This window comes from Plasmodium brasilianum, chromosome 11 (genome assembly GCF_023973825.1).
Source record: "Plasmodium brasilianum strain Bolivian I chromosome 11, whole genome shotgun sequence".
NCBI classification, from domain to species: domain Eukaryota; phylum Apicomplexa; class Aconoidasida; order Haemosporida; family Plasmodiidae; genus Plasmodium; species Plasmodium brasilianum.
In genome coordinates this window covers 1,316,024-1,341,457 of record NC_090124.1, presented here as the reverse complement: position 1 = coordinate 1,341,457, position 25,434 = coordinate 1,316,024, and the positions used below count along the sequence as shown (strand labels likewise).

General features: G+C 27.7%; 6 protein-coding genes across 6 annotated transcripts; 3 read left to right on the top strand and 3 right to left on the bottom strand.

The window, feature by feature from the left end:
* Window positions 1–1,689: 1,689 nt before the first annotated feature.
* MKS88_003751 (radical SAM protein) lies at window positions 1,690–4,252 on the bottom strand (the record flags this gene model as incomplete). The annotated part of the gene is made up of 2 exons (XM_067216872.1): window positions 1,690–3,563; window positions 3,649–4,252. The coding sequence occupies 2 exons, from the start codon at window positions 4,250–4,252 to the stop codon at window positions 1,690–1,692; spliced, it is 2,478 nt and encodes an 825-aa protein (XP_067072563.1).
* A 1,589-nt stretch (window positions 4,253–5,841) lies between these two features.
* Window positions 5,842–9,445, top strand: MKS88_003750 (vacuolar transporter chaperone; the record flags this gene model as incomplete). The annotated part of the gene is made up of 4 exons (XM_067216871.1): window positions 5,842–5,857; window positions 6,353–6,507; window positions 6,753–6,801; window positions 7,107–9,445. The coding sequence occupies 4 exons, from the start codon at window positions 5,842–5,844 to the stop codon at window positions 9,443–9,445; spliced, it is 2,559 nt and encodes an 852-aa protein (XP_067072562.1).
* Window positions 9,446–10,659: 1,214 nt separating this feature from the next.
* Window positions 10,660–11,034, top strand: MKS88_003749 (uncharacterized protein; the record flags this gene model as incomplete). The annotated part of the gene is made up of 1 exon (XM_067216870.1): window positions 10,660–11,034. The coding sequence occupies one exon, from the start codon at window positions 10,660–10,662 to the stop codon at window positions 11,032–11,034; it is 375 nt and encodes a 124-aa protein (XP_067072561.1).
* Window positions 11,035–11,790: 756 nt separating this feature from the next.
* Window positions 11,791–13,152, bottom strand: MKS88_003748 (RNA methyltransferase; the record flags this gene model as incomplete). Its single annotated transcript, XM_067216869.1, has 1 exon — window positions 11,791–13,152. The coding sequence occupies one exon, from the start codon at window positions 13,150–13,152 to the stop codon at window positions 11,791–11,793; it is 1,362 nt and encodes a 453-aa protein (XP_067072560.1).
* Window positions 13,153–15,949: 2,797 nt separating this feature from the next.
* On the bottom strand, window positions 15,950–16,531 carry MKS88_003747 (uncharacterized protein; the record flags this gene model as incomplete). The annotated part of the gene is made up of 1 exon (XM_067216868.1): window positions 15,950–16,531. The coding sequence occupies one exon, from the start codon at window positions 16,529–16,531 to the stop codon at window positions 15,950–15,952; it is 582 nt and encodes a 193-aa protein (XP_067072559.1).
* A 3,302-nt stretch (window positions 16,532–19,833) lies between these two features.
* MKS88_003746 (leucine--tRNA ligase) lies at window positions 19,834–24,114 on the top strand (the record flags this gene model as incomplete). The annotated part of the gene is made up of 1 exon (XM_067216867.1): window positions 19,834–24,114. The coding sequence occupies one exon, from the start codon at window positions 19,834–19,836 to the stop codon at window positions 24,112–24,114; it is 4,281 nt and encodes a 1,426-aa protein (XP_067072558.1).
* Between the last annotated feature and the right edge of the window lie 1,320 nt (window positions 24,115–25,434).

The following is a 25,434-nucleotide window of genomic DNA, read 5'->3' as shown; positions in this document are numbered from 1 at the left end:
TCGATTTAAAAACGATAAGTAAAAAAAAAGGTGCCTTTGCCTTAATAATGAGTCATGTTTAATTTTTTTCTTTTTTGTCGCACATTTTACTTGAATAGGCTCAAAGTGTGCGTTTACAGTTGCGTACATGTACGTAACTTATGTTGGTGTGTTATTACATTCGTTTGGGCGTATGTATGCATGTATGTTTGTATGCTTATAGTTATGTGTATACGCACAGACAACCTTACTATCGCTCAAAAGGTTAATAAAATTTTTGTGCGTTTAAAAAAAAAAAAAAAAAATAAGACGCTGCTGATGTGGGAATACTTTTATCAACTTTTCCTTCGTAAGAAAATAAATATATGACCCTATTAATTTATTTTATTTTATTTTATTTATTTTATTTTATTTTATTTATTTTATTTTATTTATTTATTTTTTTTCTTTTTTCATAATACATAGTAATATTTGCCTACGTGGTAAGAATGAAGTGCACTTTTTCCTCAAAGGTCACATGAATATATTTTTCCAGTGCAATCTATTTCACCTGAACATGTTCATACATTAAAAAAAAAAAAAAAAACACACACATGCAAACATGCGAACATGCAAACATACAAACATGAGAACATACATATATTTATAAATGCACCAACTTACATACAGAAAGTAGACTGAAGCTAATGCGGCGTTTCCCTTATGCTTGATCACTGGGCATATATGCACATAAGCAAGCTCAAAAAATTTGTATTTAGTGGGTTTGTTTGTTTTCGTTTACTCTTATTTATTTCTTATAAATGTCCTTCACCTTTTATTTGTGCACTTATGATAAATACAAAACATTTTGTTAAGCCAGAATATAACATAAAAAAAAATGATATAAATAAAGGATAAAACAAAAAAAGTAAAAAAATAAAGAAGGTACTACACTTATAGACCAAATTTTGTGTCCAAAAAAAAAAAAAAAAAATGAATTAGACTTTTATGTTTCATTTATTTTCTTCGTCTTAAAAATAATATATATATATATATATATATATATATATAAAACTGTCATAACAATCTTATTTTTTTTTGTAATTAATAAAATGTCTAATAAAAACAAAAGTTTATCAACAAATATTTATTTAAAAAGGGGTTAAGAAAAAAAAAAAAAAAGTATTAAACGTAATGTTAAGAGCAAGGTAAAATATGATAGGACATGTCGCATAAAATGGCATATAAAACTGGCACAAACAAAGATGCTTAAAAAGTAGTACCATCGTGTTTTCATAACAACAAAGGGTAAGACAGTAGGTTTGATTTCAAAAAAAAAAAAAAAAAAAAAGTGAAAATTACATAAATACAGCATATTATTGTAAATATTAGGAAGGAAAAAGTAAGGAGAAAAAAAAAAAAAAACAGACTGAATGATTCATAAATAAAAGTTCAAATTAATACATAACTGAGTGCCCGCAAAAAATGCATACACAAACATGTAATCAGAGATGTTTGTATTAAACTAAAATTTATGGGAAAGGAGCAAAAACACAAATACGTAGAAATCTAATAAGTCAGAGAATAGCACACACGTATGGGTGTAACTGTCACATATACAGGTACACACGCTCAGGTACAGATAAAAAGGAGCACGAAGCAACAAAAGCTTCTACGGAATAACCCATCTGGGGCGAGGTGCACAAGGCCGAAATGCTGCTCCCTTGTATATCATACTAACTGTGCAACTACATGCCATTTGTGCGTTGAAACAATTTTGCAAGAAGTGAAATGACCTAATAAATGAATATTTTGATTTTCTTTATTTGATAGCAATACCTTGACATACTGTTTTGTATGTCCTATTATATGCTCACTTTTAGATGACAGTTCAGTAAACAAAACATTTTGTATAGTCCCTTGTAAGAAATCATAATTATTCTTATAAGAAAGAAAAACATCAGTTACTTCTCTAGATCTATTTTTAACAATTTTTGTATTAATTTTTTTCATATTATATGCTACAGTACCTTTCCTAGGATAAAACTGTGAGATGTTTAAAATAGGAAATTTATATTTTTTAATTAAATGAATAGTTTCATTATGATCATCTACAGTCTCATAAGGAAATCCACATATAATATCTGTTGAGATAGTTATATTAGGTACATGTTTGCGTAAATTTTCTACTACATATATGAAATCTTCAATATTATACTCCCTGTTCATATTTTTTAAAACATTATTACTAGCACTTTGAACAGGAATATGAATAAATTCATACATATTTTTATGTTTTAATAAATTACATATATCTTTAACATGTTTTAAAATATAAGGCGGGTTAGTCATACCCAGTCGTATCATTACATCTCCATGTTCAACGCACTCTAAAATTTGTTTTAACAAAATGGCAATATTTAGGTCTAGGTCTATACCGTATGCACCTGTGTCTTCCGACGTTAACCATATTTCTTTTATATTTTCTTCACTACATACATATTTTATTCTATTAACAATATCACTTATATTGTAACTAACTAAATCTCCTCTTGCAAATTTTGTTTTACAATATGTGCAATTTCCTAAACACCCATTATTAATATTTATTATTTCAATATATTTATTTTTTCTTATCTTAGGAAGATTTAATGAAGTCATTTTTTTCGATTGTTTCAAATATTTGACATGATAACCTTTAATTACATTCTCTACAACATCCACTATCTTGTCAATATTATTAACGCCAACTAGCGAAATGTTTTCAAATATCTCCATGTCTTTTTCGGCCTGCGGAACGCATCCACACACGATTATTTTAATATCTCTCCAGGGTGAGCAGTTTTGTGCTATCTCGTTATTGTTCCGCTTATTAGCGGTATGCCGCTTATCAATCAGCTTGTTTTCTTTTTCACCTTCCACCAATAAACTAATTCCACACATGTTAGTGTCTTCCTTCCTCTCTTCATTTTTTCCAAACAGTTTATTTCCTCTATCATGGCAAATTAAATCATTTGCTTTGTCTGTGTCCTCCTTTTTCATAGTACATAAACATTCTTCCTTGTTGATTTTCTCAGTATATATGCCATCATTCTTTTCACCTCCACAAGTGCTCCTCATTTTTTCACTTTCACCTTTCTTATCATCCGAAATTTTGTCAAAATTTGAAACACCCAAAAAGTTGGAAAATTCAGGAAAATCGGATAACCCCGAGGATGAGGTCGACAAGTATTCTAAATGTCCTTCACTTCCATACTTCAATTCGTCTATTTTTTTTTTTTTTTTTTTTTGTTCTTTTTGTTCTCCTTTTTGTTCTCCTTTTTGTGTTCCTTGTTGCTTTTTTTTGTGCGCTTTTTGTTTGTTTACACTCCCCATATTGGTATCACTACTATTCAACCTGTTTAACTTATTTACATAATTAATAATCGTTTTCATACTTTCTTCACTTGGGTTCTTCACTGTGCAACTATTGATGATACAAATATTGCAGTCCTCAATATTTTTAACAAACTGAAAACCGTAATTACTTAATAGCCCCATCATAAATTCCGAATCCGAACTGTTATGAGCGCATCCAAACGATTTAAAATATATTTTATAATTTTCTGGAAGTATCACCCTGCTCTCGTTAAAAGGGGTGGAAATGTTTAACGGGTTGGACGTGTCATCTTCCCCTTTATCATCTTCTACGTTTTTTTTTTTTTTTTTTTTTCCTCTCCCTATATTCTTCTTCCTCTTTCTCTTCATCGTATTTCCCCACTATACATCTATTTTCCCTTGAGTCCTCTCCCTTTTCATGTCTTCTAAAATTTGTACCGCTCTTCCTATTACTACGACGACTACTACTGCTATTACTGCCACTATTACTGCCGTTATTACCGCAGTTATTACGCATGCTTTTTTTTTTTTTTTTTATTTGAACCACATTAAAACTTCTTCTATCGTTTATATTACTAATATCCTCTACGTCTGTCAGTGTACTTCCATCATCCTCTGAAAAACATCTCTTATTCGTGCTTATGTCGTTGTTATCCAAACCATCATCATGTAAAATGTTCTTATCTAAACTGTTCCCACTTAAATCTTTTAGCACTATTTTTCCATCATTAATAATATTATGTTCACCTATAAAATTAGATTCATTGTCTGTACTTACAATAGATGTACTTTCATTTAAAATAACATTTTCACTACAGGTAGACTTTCCATCGTTCTTCTCATTGTTTACAAGCAAAGTTCTTTCAGTCGATCCGTCCTTCTTCCCATTGTTTAAAAATAAAATACATTTTAACATGTACATGAGCTTCCCCCTTTTATGTACATAAAGGTAGTACGTGCCCGAAGCGGCAAGACAGAAACAACTAATAATTTTTATTTTATTGTTCATTTTGTTGATAAAAAAAGAAGTGGGGACAGAGAGTTATAATATAATTTATACAACATGAGAAGAAGGAAAAGAAATTAAATATAAAATGGTAATTGAAGAAAAAAAAAAAAAAAAAAAAAAAAATTCATATCAACTTCCTATTAGTCATGTGTCGGGAAATGGTTGCATTTTTCGACATTTTCTATATGACTTCAAAATAAAAGTCTTTTTTTTTTTTTTTTTTTTTTTGTGCAGCCTTTGCAGATTTTGCGTTTTACTACTTCGTGCCTTTTGTTCCTTATTATCCCTTGTCCTATCACTTTGTTTATTTCTTCGTTAGCTTTTACTACTTATGTCCTTAAAATTTATCCTATTAGGGTTTCCACTCCTAGCTATATTATATCCTCTATTTTTCTTTTTCGTAATTTATATAATACTATGTATATACATGTCATTTAAAAAAAAAAGGAGTGTTAAGTATACCCATGGTATTTTTATTTTGTTTGACCAAAATTTTGAAAAAGGTTTTCAAAAATTTGTAAAATACGTTAGGTGAAGAAATGTATACCTATATACTTACTAACGTGTATACATATGTACTAACGTGTATACATATGTACTAACGTGTATACATATGTACTTACTACGTGTATACATATGTACTAACATGTATACATATGTACTTACTAACGTGTATACATATGTACTTACTACGTGTATACATATGTACTTACTAATGTGTACATTTATGCACTTACTAACTTGTATATTTATGTACATATATGCATATTCCTGTCATATGTGGGGAAAAAACCGTTAAAGGAGTAACAAATTTATATGATTGTAAGCTTGTGAATATATACATATATTAATATGTAAACAGATATACCATATTATGTACATACTTTATAAGCATTTTTTCCCTTTTGTTCAAAAACTTATTTTTCCTGCTCCTTCACATTTAGCAAAAAAAAAAAAAAAAAGAGTTCAATATAATATAAGTGGTAAAATAAATTAAAAAAAAAATATTGACAAATTTTTAAATGAATTTCATATTTTTAAGAACAATGGGATGTATTGTATGTGTTTTGGTAAATAAGCAGTGCATCATATATATTCTGTATTATGCCTTAATGCGAAAGGAAACATACATATATATAAGTACATATGTATATATATAAGTACATATGTATATATATAAGTACATATGTATATATATAAGTACATATGTATATCTATAAGTACATATGTATATATATAAGTACATATGTATATCTATAAGTACATATGTATATATATAAGTACATATGTATATATATAAATACATACATACATACATAAGAGTACTTGGAGCAAACACAATGACCAATACGCATGAAGAACTATTTTTTAATGTTGTAAATTTTTTAATATCACTCCAGGTATTATACATTTGATACTTGAACCGGTTCAACAAAAAAAAAAAAAAAAAAAAAAAAAAAAAGGTAGCTACTATATCTCACGGTTCTTAGAACAAAATGCACAGAAGAATATGTAAAAATTAAAAATTAAAAAAAAAAAAAAAAAAAAAAGAGTAATAAGATCGTACTCCATTCAAATATATATTTAAAAATAATTCATTATTTCAATTTTTTATAAAATTTAAAAAGTTGATTTTGTTGTAATTAAAAAGAAATATATAAGTTACAATAAGGAGCCAATAAGGAATTATACACACATTTGTATGGTAGTTAGTACTACTAGATTATGTGAATATATAAAGAGAAAAAAAAAAAAAAATAAAAAAAAAAAATACAACTTGAACATATTTTTGTTGTTACTATTCACGTTACGGTAAATTTAACATTTTGATAAAGTAGGGTTTTTCTTCAACGTTTTTGAGTGCATAAGAATTGTATGAGTGTATGTGTATGCTTGCGAGGGTGTGTGTATATATGTATATACATACGTACCGAAGTGTGAGCCACATATATATTAATATATGTGAGCATTCCCCTTGTACGTATGTTCATATTTTTTTTGTCGAAGCAAAAACAGGAGAGACTGATAAATATACTTTTATTTGCCCAAAGAAGAATAAGCACTTATCCAAACTGAAAAATGGAGGACATACCAAATCACTACAGGAAGTATTACGTGTCGTACAAAAAAATAAGGAGAAAAATATTGAAGATGGGAAAAAAGTACAAAAAGAAGGTACACCCTAAAAAAAGAAAAATGTATACGTATATATATATAATATATATATGAGCACATACGCATATTTTTCTTTTCTATTTTTTTTTTTTTTTTTGAGCCGTTTTTGAATAATGTATCCTTTTCATATTTCCCCGTGTGTCTTAACTGCTGTAATGTGACGTGTTTGAATTCCTTTAAAATGTGTATATTTCCTACTATTCATATTTTTTTTTTTTTTTTTTTATTGCAGCTAGAAAAAGGCCTATTACAGAATGCCGCTAAAAAGGTGGATAAGCAAGGTTAATTTAAAAAAAAAAAAATAATAAAAAAAATGATAAGTCGTATATAATTAAGTTGGCTTAATCTGTTTTTCTTGTTCGAGTAGACTCTTCTATCTGGGAAAACCCAGTCCCCGCGCTCTCGTGCAGATGTGTACATCTGTGTACATAAATACGAGCAGGCCCGCATACATCTACGCACATGCACATGCACATGCACATGCACATGCACACATACATACATACACACTTACGTACACACCACTTATACATGCACATATCTCCCATTAACGCGTGGGCTCCTTTTTCCGCTTCTCCAAACGCAGGTATAAAAATGCTGCCACCATTTTTGTACAATGATATCATTAGTCAAGAAATAAAGAAGATAAACACATTTGCAGAAAATAAATATAGAGATATACTTGACAAGTTAATTAGTATGTATAATAAAATAAAATCCATAGAGGGTAGCATAAATAATGTGGAAAATGGTGAAATAGAAAAAGAACTCGATTTAATAGGATGTGAAATAATACATTTGGATTTTTATGTTCATAAAAATAGTAAAATTGTAATGAAGTTAGGTTTTTTCTTTGATAAAATAATGAATATATCAATAAACCAATGGCTCTTACTAAGTTTGATTAAAGAGAAATTCTGTAACATAAACATTGATAACTTAATAGTATATTTGTCTTATTTATATACCTTACTTCGTTCATTAAATGAACATAGTATAAAAGAAATAAATAATACTACATGGAAACCGCCAGATACGTTTGAACGTATTTCCACAAAATTTTTAATAAAATATGATAACATCGTTTATACAAAAGTAAAAATTGTGAAGCATCTACCTTACCTAATATTTGGCCTCAGTAACGAGGATCTCGATGCCCATTTTAGGTGTTTAATGAAAAGTCAAAAATATGAGTCATGTGAAGTGGGTAGTTCAAGGGAAGCATCTAACGTGGCTGCTAGTGTAGCTGCTAGTGTAGCTGCTAATGTAGCTGCTAATGTAGCTTCTAATGTAGCTTCTAATGTAGCTTCTAATGTAGCTGCTAATGTAGCTTCTAATGTAGCTTCTAATGTAGCTGCTAATGTAGCTGCTAATGTAGCTTCTAATGTAGCTTCTAATGTAGCTTCTAATGTAGCTTCTAATGTAGCTTCTAATGTAGCTGCTAATGTAGCGGCTAATGTAGCTTCTAATGTAGCTGCTAATGTAGCGGCTAATGTAGCTGCAAATGTAACTCCGAACATAACTTCTAACATAACTGCTAACGGCACCCCGAGAGGAGAGACGGATGGGGAGGAAGAGAATATTAAATTGCTGAACGAGTCACAGCAAATAACTTCTGTCTATTTTGACAACAAAGAGGCCACATGCTATTCTAAAAGAATTCTTAGGTATGAGAACGCTCAGCTTATTCGATTCCGATGGTATAACGATAATGAGGAAGACCCTGACAAAGTGATATTCATTGAAAGAAAAACGCACCACGAGGAATGGACTGGTGAGGCCTCGACAAAGGAAAGGTTTGAGCTTGAACAGAAATATGTGTTAAAGTTTATGACGGGTAAGTTAAATGTTAAAGATTTTTTCCTGAACAGGTTGAGCAAAAGGAAGCGGCAGTTACTGGGTAGAAGCACGAATGGGGGTGACGAGATAAAGGATGGTGGAGGTACAAACGACGCAGAAGCAGTTGTAGCATTAGAGAAAAAAATAAAGAAAAACATAAAACTGGGAAAGGAAATACAGAAAATGATAATACAATACGAACTGGAACCAGTAATAAGGACGTCTTATTTGAGATCTGCTTTTCAGCTGAGCAATGATAATTCTGTTCGAATATCCATAGACACTAATGTGTCTATGTTAAATGAGTACGTTGAAAGAAGAGAGCATTGGTGTAGATTAGCTGAAGAGGCCTTAGGAAAAAATGAAATAATTAGACTAAACTATGGTATTATAGAAGTGAAATTAAAAGCAGAAAAGATGCCTGAATGGATTAATAATATATTAAATAGTAATGAATCTATTAATGCATATAAGTATTCGAAATATCAAACAGCTATGGCTCTATTACACTCAGAAAAAATTAAGTATATACCTATATGGATACACAGAAATATACATGAAAAATTTAACTCAACAAATAACTCATCAGAATTTACGTTAAAACGTTCAAGTGGTTATAATATGCAAAACACACATCTAGATTCTGTATATACAAAAGAAATAAATAAAAATCGATATTATAAAAAAAATTTTGTATCAAATGAGTATAACAGTATTTTTGATTATTCAAGTTATAACTCTTTACACAAGGGGGATTTAAGAGAAAAAACATTTTCATGGATAAATCAGAAATATAATAAAAATTTTAAAACATTTGAAAAAATTAATTTACTCAAAATTGATCCAAAAATTAATTTTGCTGCTGAAAGGACATTCTTACATTATACTCTTGTGTCTGTTTATATTACCCTGTTGGCACTATTTTTAGAGAAGTACAAAAATGAAAATAAAAACCTTGACATTGTTATTATTTTGCTACTAGCCACTTCGCTCACATCCCTACTGTCTTCCTACTTCTTCTTTTTAAAGCGAATAGAGATCATTCAAAAGTATGATTACTTGAAAGAAAATCGCGCTAAAATGTGATAAATTGACAACTGAGTGTGGTTGATGTGCATTTGCATATTCTTCTATTTAGAAATATAACCAACAGCATAGAATATAGGGCCCCGTGGCACCGTTTAAAAATGAGAGCATTGAAAAAACGATATTATAGTATCATATATATGCATACGAATATTTCTACGTATATTTGCACTGTTTGAGGATATTTTTTTCATAAATATGTTTTCTGGCGTGAAATAATGGCTACACATTAAAAGGGGAATTCAACGTGTTGTTTTTGCACCTTTTCCAAATTTATTATTTTATTTCATTTTATTTAATTTATTTTAATTTTATTTGACATAATTTTATTCAATTTTATTTAATTTTATTTCATTCTATTCAATTTTATTCAATTTTACTTAATTTTATTCAATTTTATTCAATTTTACTTAATTTTAATCAATTTTATTTCATTTTATTCAATTTTATTCAATTTTATTTCATTTTATTCAATTTTATTCAATTTTATTTAATTTTACTTAATTTTATTCAATTTTATATAATTTTACTTAATTTTATTTTATTTGACAATTTTAATTTTTTTTTTTTTTTTTTTTTGTAGGCGAAAAACGAGGGAACCCCTTCTGGCACGTCTACGATTTGACAGTTTTTATAGCCCCTTAATTTTTTTGTTACTTCTCTTTTTTTCAATTATATTGTCAATATATTTTAATTTTAACATTAAATAGAGGAAAGCTCCTTGAGTGTATTTTTATTTTATTTTATTTTTTTTTTTTTTTCTTTAATTTTCGCTTTATATTAAATGTCCTTTTAAGAAAATACACATGTTGGCATTCTTACTACGTGATATTTTCCTTTTTCTTTCTTTTTTTTCCATTTTCAATCCTTTTTTCACACGTATTGTTAAAAGCAAAAATGCGTAAAAATGAAATTTTGTATTAATTCTTTTACAAACATTATGAGGAATAGGTAAAAAAAAGTTTTTCTTCCTTTTTCCCCGTCCGTGCTTTAATTTTTTGAAGGAAAAAAAAAATTTGAAAAGTTAATTATCATTGAAAGGAAAGGATTAAAAAGGGCGCTATTAAGAAGTTAAAATTTAAGAAAAAAAAAAAAAAACTATAACAGGATATATATCAAAATAAATGAATGTGTGTACAAATAAACGAAAAAGATACATGCGAAATGAAACATATACTGTACAAGTGAAAAATTAAGCAAGGAGTTGAAAAAATATGATAAAACTACTTTACAGGAAATCAAATGGAATAAGGAAAAATAAATTGTCATTTCGTAAGTTCTTTACAACAGAAAAAAGCCAAAATTGTGAAATTGAAAATTTTCTTAACGATTTAAAAACAGATGAAGGAAAAAGCTGGGAATATTATATCAAAGGAATAAACCCAGATTATGAACCTAGAAAGGATATGTACAATTTTTTAATAAGCAAAAAGATAAACGTTCATAGAATGACTGTATACGAAGTTGAATGTTTTACCAAATGGTTACTCATGAGGAAAATATATGGAAATAAATTCCCAAGGTTTCCTTACGAAATAACTTTTGAGGATAAAATTGAAGAATTAAAAGAAAAGTATCCTTTACAATAATACTTAAGTTTCTTCATAAAAACTGAAAACAGATTAACTAACTATTCACATGTGCAGTGGTGCTTTTATATGAAATGCAGAGATAAATGTAAACTAATTCGAAAACGGTATCATTCGTTAAAAATAGGGACAATATGCTGCACATATTTTAAAGCAATTTTTTTTTTTTATTTTATTTTTTTATATTTTCTATTTTGTTATATTTTTTATTTTATCATATTTTTTATTTTATTATATTTTTTATTGTATTATATTTTTTATTGTATTATATTTTTTATTGTATTATATTTTTTATTTTATTATATTTTTTATTGTATTATATTTTTTATTGTATTATATTTTTTATTTTACTATATTTTTTATTTTACTATATTTTTTATTTTATTTTATTTTTTTTTTTTCTTTACATAATTAAATAACGAAAAACCGGTTGAACTGACATACTGGTCTATATCAAAATAAAACAAAAAAGTAAGACACAAAATTGAAGTATTAATTAATAAAGCGTAACAAACATAAAATTTATTTATGATGAAGCAGTTTAAACATATTCTGCATTTTTTTAGCATAGTCCAAAGTATAGACATATATATATATATATATATATATATATACGTTAAAATATTTGCTTAAAAGCAGAAGAGACAAAAACATTAAAATATTAGCGGTAACAGCTATTTATGTGAAGGACTTCGGTACATCGGAAGTTTATTTTTATTAGGGAAAAAAAAAAAAAAAATTGCATTCCTTAAGGTGCTACAAGGGCTGCATATCATTTAAAGAATTTTTCTTTTTTGACACGTATCTCTGTGTCCTATATATAAACACACCGTCCTCATCAATGATATTTCTTGTATCATTATATGACATATAATATTTACTTTTATATTTTATTTTCTTAAGTAGTAAAGTTAGATAAATATTTTGAAACTTATTTTTTTCATCTGTGTTAAAAGAATGTATGATTTTTAAAAGGGAATCAATAATATTTGTATTTTCCTTCACCATATAATCCTTTTCATAATTATTCGAAATATCTTCCATCATTTCAGTATTTTCCTGATCATGTATAAAATTGTTTATGGAATTTATTAACTGTTCAGGTAAAAATGTTTCCTTTTTTAATATACTTTTAATTTCGTTGATCATTTCTGTTTTATTTTGAAAAGTGCCGTTAGTTTGTATATTATACGTATTGCGTGTATTATGTGTATTACTCGTATTATGTATATTATGCACGTTATGTGTATTTCCCTTTTTGTTCTTGTCCAATATGATCGAATTATCTTTCCTTACATCGCGAATATTTCTAGAAGATCTTCTCATTTTTTTCCCACTCGGTCGAATGGATATATTTTCTGTTAATAAAAGTAACTGACCGATAATAATTAACAAAGCTGTTTCACATTTTAAAATTCTTTCAGTTATATTAAGAAAATGAAATTGCAATTTATTTATCAAATAAATTTCAAGCTCGGAAAAACCTCTTTCACATCCGAGCATTAAAAGAATTTTCCCTCTTTCTTTATTTAATATACAATACTCAACTAAGTTGGTATCTTTTATTTTTATATCTGTGTGTGCACACAGTTTTATAGTATTTTCATCGCTATATTTCTGAATGTTCATAAAAAAGGAGCTGAACGAGTAATGTATATAAATTTCAGGAAATTGTGTACACATGGCTTGTTCCAGTCCTAACTGAAGTGCATATTTTATTTCTTCATTTTTTAAAATTTTACTTGATTCATAAGACTTATTTGAATACTCGGAAAATACAATAATGATCCTTTTAACACCAACTGACGATAATTGTTGTAACGATTTGCTTAAAACTTTTGGTCTAGGTATACATATAGCTATATCAACAGGAATAAATTTATCTTCCGATTTTTCCAAATGTATAGGTGTTAACAATTTTATAACATAAAAATTTTTATTTTCTTCTATGATAACTCCTTCCCCCTTGCCTTTATTAATCACCCCGACTTTTACCGTCTGATTTACCTTTACCTTTAAAATATTTTTTAAATGGTTCGTTTGTCTATTGTCTGTTTTGAAAAAAAAATCGTCCTTATGCTTATAAATACTCTTTATACTGATTAATATTAAATTCATTATTTTCCCTTCGTTTTAAAGAGCCAAGTCACATTTAAATGGTAAGGAATATATAAATGTAAAAATGTTTATATGCACATATGTACATATGTATTTATGGAAGTATGTGGGTATATATCTATATATATGTACGTATATAAGTATGTGTATATGTTTATATATATATCTATAAATATGTACGTATGTAAGTATGTGTATATGTTTGTATATATCTATATATGTATCCACATTCAATTGTACATTTGCACGTTTGAATACCCACTATAGTGGCGATTACCTGGAGCAAATATATAAAAACATTTCCACCTTTCACGTTTCTTAAAACTGACAAAAAATAAATGATAAGCGCTTCAGTAGAAATTAACATATAGTTACATTATTCTTAGGAGCAACAATGCGCAGTGAACATTCTTTACAACAAATATGGAATATTTAAAAGGTAAATAAATACGAGTTAAAGGGAGGAAAGAAAGAGGTTAAAATAAAAGGCAAAAAGTAAAGCTCAAAAAATTAAATAGTAATTGTTCAGAAATAAAAAAGGAATAAACATAAATAAATCCATTAAAAAAAAATTTTTGACAAAATGTAAAAGTTCTCTAAAAATCTTGAAGCAAACTTTCACTAAGAACAGTAACTCCAAATACATGTACATATACATTATGTTTCAAAAAAAAAAAAAAAAAAAAAAAAAAAAAAAAAAAAGAAAAAAAAAAATATATATATATGTATATATGTATATATGTATACATATAAACGCATACAAATATATGTATATATGTCCAGCATTACTCGACACTAAAATGCTTACAAATAAGTGTGTTAATACCTTACCAAAAAAGTGTTAAAAAATACAAGCAAAAAAAAAAAAATAATAATAATAAAAATACAGACTGAAAAAGAGATTTCAAAAATACAGAGGATTATAAAAAGATAAATTTCTAAATATTTCCATTGACACTTTTTCATTCCTATAGTAAAGAAGAAACTGTTAACTGTTCTCAGTTTTAATTTATTTTTTTAATTTTTTTCTCATCAAAATAGAACTGCTTTTGTAAAAGTATATCAGGAATACAAAATTATAACTACATATTTATTGCATTAGATTAATTTTGACTTCGTAAAAGTAAATTTTATATTATATATATATACATATATATATATATATGTGTTAAATATTAGCAGTGTAAAATATGAAATTGCGTATGAACAATCTATTTTTTTTTTGTTTTTTCTGCCATACTTTCCATTTCCTTTTCATTTCCATATTGAAAATAAACATATGACTCTCATATTATCTTCACCTTTCAGTGGTTTTTGGAAGTCCATTCAGTGACACTTACCCCTCTTTTATATGGAAATCACTTGGGAAGAGTAGAAAAGGAAAGGATATTTTCAATCCCTTTTTCGTTGCATTGAATAAAACGAAGTAAGCATCCCCGTGGAAGGAGGTGTATATATGTATGTGTGAGAGAAACCGATTAATAGTTTTACGAAGCAGTGAAGCTACTTATATATATATATATTTATTTATATACATATATTTGCATGTACACTTGTTTTTCCATAAGAATTTATGATCACATATTGAAGCATAACAGTCGCTACTGGCTTTTTGTTGTAACGGGGGGATGTGTTACATCCTATTTTTGGGGAATCTGGTTTAATAATATATGGAAGAAAATAAATAAAGGGGTATGCAAAAATATATGTTACGTTCTACATGTTAAACAATGCGCATGGAATGGTTTATATATATCCTGTATGCCATCCTACGCATATATGTACATAGGTGTACCTGTACTTACATATACCCATACGTACATATATATATGCATAATTACGTCCATGTTAATGTATCCCTTTTTTGTTAGAAACTGTACATCGACTGTCCTTACACGTACCCGGAGGAGGACTAAAGCAAAAAGAAAAATTACACATTCTAGATATTAAATACAATTCGAATGTATGATTGAACTGATAACAATTTAATTAATTAAAATTGAGATTAACCACTGCTTTAAAAAATATTAGTGTCCATTTTTTTTTTTTTTTTTTTTTATAAGCCCCCCCCCCACCTTCTCTCTATAGAAGATACATTTTTAATACTTTAATATGTTTCTTTATTTTATTTTTTTTGTAAAAGATGTTTTTTATTATTTTAACTCCATTCAACTTTTATAAATACCATGATTTAGCAGAAACGTTATACAGTGTAGTAAAGTTAATATGTATATTTGTTCATACACTTATACATATATATATATATATATGTACTTGTGTCAATATGGAATATTTAAAAATGGCTTATTTATAAGTAACAAACGATTTCCATTTATCGTATGTTTTGTTACTATGTAAAGTGAACTACATTATTACAATATACATTTACCAAAAAAAAAAAAAAAAAAAAAGAATTACCTAATCTAAACGCTGTTAAATTTTTTTTTTTTTTTTTTTTTTTTTGGAAATTTCAAAGTATACAAAGGAAAAGGAATTTTGTTCATTTATTTGTTCACTTATTTGTTTATTAGTTCATTTAATTATTTATATGCTTATATATTTACTTTATTAATTAATGTTAAATTGGAAGCAAATCTAAGATTTTTTCGTCATGTTGAGAAAAAAAAAAAAAAAATATAAAAATAGTTAAGGCGTGAACATGTGGTTGTATCTTTAGTAGAACAAACAAGTACCCAATCATAATATGCACATTAATAAGGGTGGAAGTTCATATGTCCATACACATATAGGTGTACGCTTTACTTATAATTCGCTATACCGTGTGCGCTTTTTCAAATTAAATCTTGCTTTCGTACATTAGTAAATGCTGTAATTCCTTGTATGAGAAAAACAAATGTACAGAGGATAACAAAATATAAAAATAAAACTTTTGCTTTATGTATTTCATTGCACGTGAAAAAAGAAGAGCTGTTAGTAAGTCCACGAGGGACGAGAGTAAGTCAACTATTACACTAACTTCTCCTATGAAGAATGTTTTCCTTGGCATATAATTTGCATGATTTTCTGGTATACGATGGTTATCAGCATGACAATCATCATGACTATCAGTAGGATCACCTCGAAGGTTTACACTGTTGTTGTTGCCCACTTCTATCTCATCATTATATACATCCTCCTTTCCTGAAGAAATATTATTCGTAAACGCATCGCATACGTTATTAATAGCATTCGTATGATCCTTCAACTTTTTTTCATCTCTGTGTTTATTATCACTTAAATGCACATCCTGACCATTCTCATTTGCACCGTCTGTTATTAATCCAAAGGTTTTTTGTTGATAATTTCTATCTGAACAACTAGACAGAATTTGCCATAGATGAACGTTTGTAATTGGTCTGATGGACGTGTATGTAAGCATACTCAAGCTTTTTAAAATGGAGGAAGCAGAATAAAGCATGCAGTAAAAATAAGGATTATTTGAAAAATCATAGGTAAATAATATATCTATATATATACTAATAATATAAAACATGGTTGATAAATAGCGACATGATTTTATGTTTTTGTCAATGAGATGACTTAACTTATATAACCAACATATTCTTAATATTTTTATTAAAATTTCATTATTCAATAATAGCTGTGTTAATAATATATTATTTATATTCTTTCTATACAAATGAATTCTTGCGCTTAACGAAAAGGCACTACTTAACGAAACACATATACGTGATAACGATCGATAAAAAAAATAATTTTTAAATTGCGCATTTTCTAATGGTGCTAATATATTTTTTAAAAAGCGAGGATACAAGTAAACCTTTAAAGATCTTTTATTTTTTTTTCTGTACACGTTATAATGCTACTTAAAAATATGGGGGGGAAAAAAAAAAAAAAAATATTTATGATAGCCATTACTAAATTTAAGTCATTCATTAATGGGGAACACGATGAAGAAACACGGGGTATCATTAAGAGTGTAAAATGGTTAGGAAGAGTGCACAGAGTATACATTTGCTTATGTACACACATATACGTATGCATATACACATGGGAGGAAGTGCGTACATCACGCCGCATGAATTACGGATCCAATCACTAATATGCACTTTTGCATGAACTATTTCTATTGTTCAGTTTTTCAACTGTTCAGTTTTTCAACTGTTCAACTGTTCAGCTGCTCAACTGTTCAGCTTCTCAACTGTTCAGCTGCTCAACTGCTCAACTGTTCAGCTTCTCAACTGTTCAACTGTTCAACTGCTCAACTGTTCAACTGCTCAACTGTTCATTTGTTTTATTTCATTTTTTTAACATTACACATTTAACAGACAGTAAGTTCAAAGACTTGACACATGCCCTTTTGATCATAAAGGTGAATGACAAGAGAGGCAACCATATGATCATAACGTGAAGGAGCAAATTTTTCATTTTCTATTTATTTGAAGATATATGATATAAAGGAGCCATAACGGTAGAAAATATGCAAACATCGACGCGGACAGAGAAACGAATAAAGATTTAAATAAAAAGGGAACAAATGAAAAGCTTTATAATTAACATATTTTTATAACTTGCACAAGTTACATTATTTTTAATTCAACTTGGCATTTTTTGCAAACTTTAAAAAAAATAAAAAAGAAAAATAATAAAAAAGGGAAATAATAAGAAATAAAAAGGAAAAAATACAGAATAAAAAATAAACAACGTGCTTATCACAAACAAACGCAATGTCAACTGGACGTTGATACTGTTCAATGTAAAGGTTCGTACTGCATCAAACGAAAAAGAGAAGGAAAAGAATTTAATTTTTAAATAGGGCTATATAAAAAAATAAAAAAAAAAAAAAAAAATTTTCCTGTTGAAAAATATGTATAATATTTGTAAACATTTATGTATCGATATAAATATATGCTTACAAACAAACCAACAAAACAGAGAAACAAGCATAGCATGAAAACAAACAAAAGTAAAAAAAAAAAAAAAAAGGCGAAAAATAGAAGAAAAACGATTATAATACACATTCAAAAAAGAGTAAACTTATTGCCAATACTCAAGCGTATATTATATATATTTGCAGAAAAATAATAGAGAAACATTAAAAAGGTGTACACAATTTTTCCCATTATAGCATAATAATATCATTATATATATACATATGAATATATAGCAATATCATTCAAATAAAAAAGTATAAATGAACAGAATAAAAAGAATAAAAGAATAAAGGAAAAAACAAATACTAATAATAAAGAAACAAAACATACTAGAAAAATTAAATAAAAATATCAGAAAATTTTATACAAATAAAAACAAAAAAAATAAAGAGTACCATATTGTATTGTAATGTAGTTTAATATAATGGAAGCTTAGAAATACAAAGTACTTAAGAATAAATAATATAGAGTTTTGCAATTATAAAGATAAAGAAAAATTGTACTACATCGTATATTTATGTACTGGCTTAAGCTTCCTTTAATTTATGAATCAAAAAAAAAAGCCTAACACATACAACGCAAAATCATTTAAGTATTAATGTATACTTACGTATTATGTACTTATGTATGTATATTCATAGATAATAATACTCGTATCTCGTAAATATTTATTTTAATACTTACAATTAAAGATGACTAAAAATAAGAGAACACACAAGGTTCATTTTTTCTTTTTAATTTTATAAATATTAACATCTTATTGTACTACTCTTTTGAATAATCATTTCTCAAATAATAAAGTGCTTTTATTTTAAATCCCTTGCCAATGGTTTACCTTTTTCTTTTTCTTTTTCTTTTTCTTTTCTTTTTTTTTTTTTTTCTTTTTCTTCTCTCCTTTTTTTTTTGTTCTCACCATTTCATTAAATTTTATTTAAAAAATTTTCACATTTTAAATATCTTTTCTTTTTTCTTTCTTTTTTTTTTTTTTTTATTTTATTTTTTCCTTTTTATTTTGTAATTTATAATTTATAATTTGTAATTTTTATACTTTTTAATTTTTATATTTTTGTACTTTATAATTTTTCCATATTTATATTTTTTAACTATTCCACATGCATACCTTTTAATCTTTACATTTTTATATTTATATATTTCATTATTTTTTCATTTTTACATGAATAATCTTCTACAACAAGCAGTATATTTTGAAGGCAGAGAAAGCTTCATGCTATGTAGTACGTGTGCGTATTACATGTATGTATGTATATACACATATATATGTATTTATTTTGTATATATTACATTAATGTACGTGTACGATCTTACATACATCCGTACGCCCGCACGTTTATGTATATGCACCCTCCCCCTTCCCTCGTATGCATAATGTACTGATATATTTATGTAAATATATTTTGAATGTACCATTCATGTTCATTCAATATTTGTTTTTCCTTATGTTATAGTTAGAACGTATACTTGTGTATGTATTTGTAAATATCTAAAATTTGTGTTCTTAATAAGAAGCCGCTAATACTGTTCTAGGTATGTTGCCACTCGTTATCAGGTGCGTGTAAGTACATGTACATGCGCACATATATATATATATGTATTTAAACGAAGCGCGAATTATATGTACCACTCCCCGCACGCATTTATAAGTGCATATATATATACACATATATATACATATACTCCACCCATACGTGTAGTTGCATATGCAAATACGTACATATTATATACGTATGCATATATACACACGTGTTGGTACACTCCAAACATAAATATGGCTCGTCGTACAAACCTGTTAAATATTGAAAAGAATATTCAAAATTTATGGAAGGAACATAACATATGTGAAAGAGAATTTGTTGATAAGAATGAATCAAGATTTACAGGTAATTTCCCATATCCATATATGAATGGATTATTACATATTGGCCATGCATTTACATTAAGTAAATTAGAATTTTTGGTTAGATATAAAAATATGATATGTGATAATGTGTTGTTACCTTTCTCTTTTCATTGTACCGGTACACCAATTGTTGTATGTGCGGACAAATTGAAAAATGAGTTAAAGAACAAAACGTTAAAAAATAAACTCGAAGGAAAATATGAACATCAAGTAGCAAATAATGCATTGGAAAATAGGGAAGATGAAGGGATAGTAAATGGAGAACAGGAGGTAGAAAAAGGTACTGCTATGACGAACACTAAGCATACCACTACGAATAATACCAAGGATAACACGACGAATAGTACTAAGGATAACACGACGAATAGTACTAAGGATAACACGACGAATAGTACTAAGGATAACACTATGAACGGTAGTAAAAACATCGATGCAACTATCTTTAGGTCTAATAAGAGCAAAGCACAGTCGAAAGGATCCAAACAAAATACACAGTATGAGATTATGAAACAAATGAATATAGGAGATGACGAAATTCATTTATTTCAAAATCCAGAATATTGGTGTTATTATTTCTCATCTAAAGCAAAGGAGCATTTAAATTCATTTGGTTTATATTGTGATTGGAGGAGGTCTTTTATTACTACTAATATGAATCAGTATTATGATAAATTTGTAAACTGGCAGTTTAATACATTATATAAGAAAAATTTAATATATTATGGAAGCAGAATTACAATCTTTAGTAGAGTCAATAATCAAGCATGTGCAGATCATGAGAGATCAGAAGGAGAAGGGGTCAAATGTCAAGAGTATACACTCATAAAAATATATGTACATGATTATAAAGAGTTTTATACTATTTTTACTAATACTTGTAGGACCGCATCCAGTTCAACAACAACTGCTACTGCGGCTTCCACGGCTACTATGAAGGGAGTGAGTTTCTCTCCATCGGAGGAGGACCGGCATTTGAAAAATGAAATATTTAATGAAGATTTTTTTAAAAAAAAAAAAATCATTTTGTTAGGAAGCACGTTAAAACCAGAAACAGCCTATGGTCAGAATTATACTTTTGTAAATCCTAACGATTATTACTATGTTACCTTAGGATTTGACAAGCAAGTATTGCATTATGGAGATAAAAACTATGTTAATAACATTTTGACAAAGGAAGATATTTTGGAAAAGTGCGAAAATATATACATTTGTTCGGAAAATAGTTTGTACAATATGGCATATCAGGGCATAATTCCTCTTCTCATGCGGATGGACAAATCTAATTGGGGGGGAAGTGCAGACGGGAAAACGGCTACTAGCAGTGATTGCAGCAGTGTTGGAGTGAATAGTAGTGGAGCAAGTGCGAACAATAAACTGGACAACATCAACGACCTGAGGGATGTTTTAGTTTTGTGTAAGATAAAGGGAGAATCTCTGATTGGGTTGAGGACATACACAAATTTGTCGAAGATAAAAAATTTATATATTTTACCAATGACTACTATTAAAATGAATGTTTCTACAGCGATAGTTCCTTGTGTGTCAAGTGACAGTACAGATGACTATGCATGTTTAGAAGAGATAAGAAAAAAAAAAAATTTTTATTGTGAGAAATACAATTTAAAGGAAGAGTATTTGAACAATGAAAGTCATTCGTGTATTGAATTGCCAGAAATTGGGACCAATAGTGGTAAGTATTATTATGATAATGAAAAAATTGTATCAAGTAAAGATGCAAAATTACAAAAAATTAAAGAAGTTTTATATAAAAAACAGTATTTTGAAGGCACGATGACTGTAGAGCCATATGTAGGTATGAAAACATTTAATTGTAGAAAATTAGCAAAACAATATATTATTAAAAATAATGAAGGATTTTTATATAACGAACCAGAAGTGCTTGTTATAGATAGGAATAATGTCAAGTGCATTGCAGCTTTGTGTAATCAATGGTATATTAATTATGGGAATTTAGAATTCAAAAAGGATGTTTTAATACAGTTAAAGAAGACAAATTTTCAAACATACAATGATGTTTTGTATAAACAATTACAGCATGTAATCTTTTGGCTCGATGATTGGTCATGTAGTAGGGCATACGGGTTAGGAACATACATGCCGGATTTCAACTCGTTGGCGTGTAAAGGAGGGGAGGGAGGAAATCCCGTGGAAGAGAAAAACATTTCGAGTAGTAGTACAGATGATAAATATATGCAAAGTAAGGAAGTGGCACAAGAGGGACAAAAGGAACAAATTGAGGAGAAGGAGATGCAGATTCGAACAGAGAAGGAACTAATTGAAAGCCTGTCCGATTCCACCATATACATGGCTTACTATACGATCAGTCATTTTCTTCAGGGTAGTGTAGATGGAAAGGATCGTGGACTTCTAAACATCGAGGTGAATGATTTAAACGACGAATTCTTTGATTACGTATTTGATATAAGTGATGATACAAGTAAGATAAGTAAAAATATTACAACTGATAAATTGAAAAAGATAAGAAGAGAGTTTCAATATTGGTATCCATTTGATGTGAGAATATCAGGGAAAGATTTAATTTTTAATCATTTAACTATGGCCTTATTTAACCATGTAGCTATATGGGGTAAAAAAATATATAAAAAAAATAAAGAATGTCATATGGAGGAAAAGAGTATACTAGATAAACAGAATGAAATATTAAATGAGATAGATCAATTAGATTTAAATAATTATGAAACAATAAAATATTTTCCAAAATCTTTTTTTTGTAATGGACATGTATTAGTAAATAAAGAAAAAATGTCTAAGAGTAAAGGAAATTTTATTACTATAGAAGAGAGTATAGGTTTGTATACAAGTGATGGTACAAGAATTGCTTTAGCAGATGCAGGGGATTCTATAGAAGATGCGAATTTTAATACAGACACAGCAAATAGTGCTATTATGAAATTATATAACTTGATAAACTTTTGTATTGAAACAAAGAATAATGTGTACATATTTAGATGTGGTGAAAAAACGTTCAATGATCGTATTTTTGAAAATGAAATAAATTATTTAACGAATAAATGTAAAGAGTCTTATGAAAAATTACTATTTAGAGATGTACTCAAATATGGATTTTATGACATGCTATTAAAGAGAGATACATATCGAATAATGTGCGATAAAATACACATGCACAAAGATACTGTTAATTTTTTTATTGAAAGGATTTGTATTATTATAAATCCTATTATTCCACATATTACTGAACATATATGGACTTATATTTTAAAAAAAGAAAAATTTTTAATAAATCAGAAATGGCCACCAACAGAACATACCAATTTTTCAATAGTTATGCACAAGCAATATAATAATTTACTAAATGTCGTGGAAATATTTCGTAAATCATATGACAAAGTTATTAATAAAAATAATAAACAGAAAACGAAAAGCGATACGAGCGAAGTCAACCAGGGGAAGAAGAGCACAATGAGTGTTTCAAAGAGTAGCGTTCCGAATAATAGTATGATCAAATCGAATGAAACCAATGAAGTGAATAACCATAAGCAGCAACCAGAGGGGCAATGTAAAGAAATGATCAACAAAAATGGCATTCAAAAAGGAGGCGTGGACCATGTTAATAATGTTAACGTAAATCCGTGTGTTAGCGGAAATACAAATGTAAGCAATAACGACATTTGTAAAAACTATGAAGAGGAAAATTACAAAGATGATGAAGAAGAAGGAATGAAATTTAAAGCTATAGTTTATGTTGCAAGGGAATATAATGATACTCAAAAAAAAATTATCGACATTTTAAATAGTATTATAAATAATAGTGAAGACAAGAAGTTACCATCAAATTATATTAATCTTCTAGTACAGAATCCATATGTTAATAATTTACCAAAAAATGAAAAAAAAGAAATACTCAGCTTTGCTACATTCCTAGTTAAAGATAATGTTACCCTAAATAATAATCAGTACGAATTAACTCTACCATATGATGAAATACAATTAATAAAAAATAATGTAGATTTTATGAAAAGGAGTTTGAATTTAGGAGATATACAAGTATTGGAAAATACTAAAAAATGTGAAATTGACAATACGGATATATATAAATTATCCAATCCTGGAAACCCATCCATTTTTATGTATAACGTGGAATCGTAGCAAATGACACAGCGGGAGGGATCCGTAGACATAGATAGTATTTTGCAAAATCGATGTAAAAATATGTAGTGCATTATGATGTGCATGCATAGGCACACACTTGTTAAAATGCTTATACATATATGTGAATATATAGATTCATGTATAAATACAGGTAATGTATGTATCGTATGGGTGGTCGCTGAACTGACGTTGCAAAAAGCCGCGTTCTCCGGTAGAATATATTATGTACTCATCACATAAGGAACGACTGCAATTTTATTCTCTGTTCAGTCTTACGTATTTTTAATTTTACACCTTTTCATTATCTTTTTCATTTTCTGGTATAATTTCTGTTATAGTTTCTGTTTCATTTTCTATTTATATTACTTTTTTAATTTCTCTTTCCACGTCTTTTTCCATGCCTTTTTTTTTTTCTTTTTAATTAATGTATATGAAGAAGTACACTATATAATGAATACCCAGAAAAAACAAATAACAAGTTAAAAAAAAAAAAGAAAAAGAGGGGTTACCTTAGAAAATGTAAGTAATGGGTTAACGTTTGGAAAATTGACTGTTCGTTCTGTGTGCACAGGTTTGCTATTACGTATTATTTATTATGCATTGTTGTATGCTTATTTTCTCCAACATGTTTATACTACACCCACGCGCAACAATATCGTTCTTCGCACATACACACATATGTATGTAATATATCATGTATATGTATTTATGTACATCCTATTTTATGGTACTTCGCGGACCACGATCCTCTGCCATATTTTTTTTTAAGAAAAATAGATAAAAAAAGAGATGGAAAAGAAACATTGAAATATTATTTAATTTAAGGTTTTTAATACTTTTTAATTTTTAAAATCAAGATGTTCTTTTCTTTTTTTTTTTTTTTTTTTTATCCTTTTTCATTTTTTGAATTAAAACAATTTTTAAAAGATATAAAATATTTCACGAACAAATGTAACATTAGCATTGGCACGCGGGTTTAGTATGTACACGCATAAAAACATATACATACAAAATATACATATACATATGTGCATATATATATATATATATATGTTTGTGTATATGTAAATGTATATTTTTTTTTTTTTTTTGTTTCTCTCCTCTTCTCGTTTTAAATATATTATACAAAAAACTTAAGCAATTTTTATCATAACACACGTTAATTTAAAATTTTTTTTTTTTAATAAATTTGATAAAACCTAAGCATTCGAGTAAAATGAGTTTATTCATGGCCTTGTATCAATGAAGTCATGCAATCAGCTTTTCTTCGTTATAAACTTAAATAAAATTTTCTTTTTATATATATATATATATATA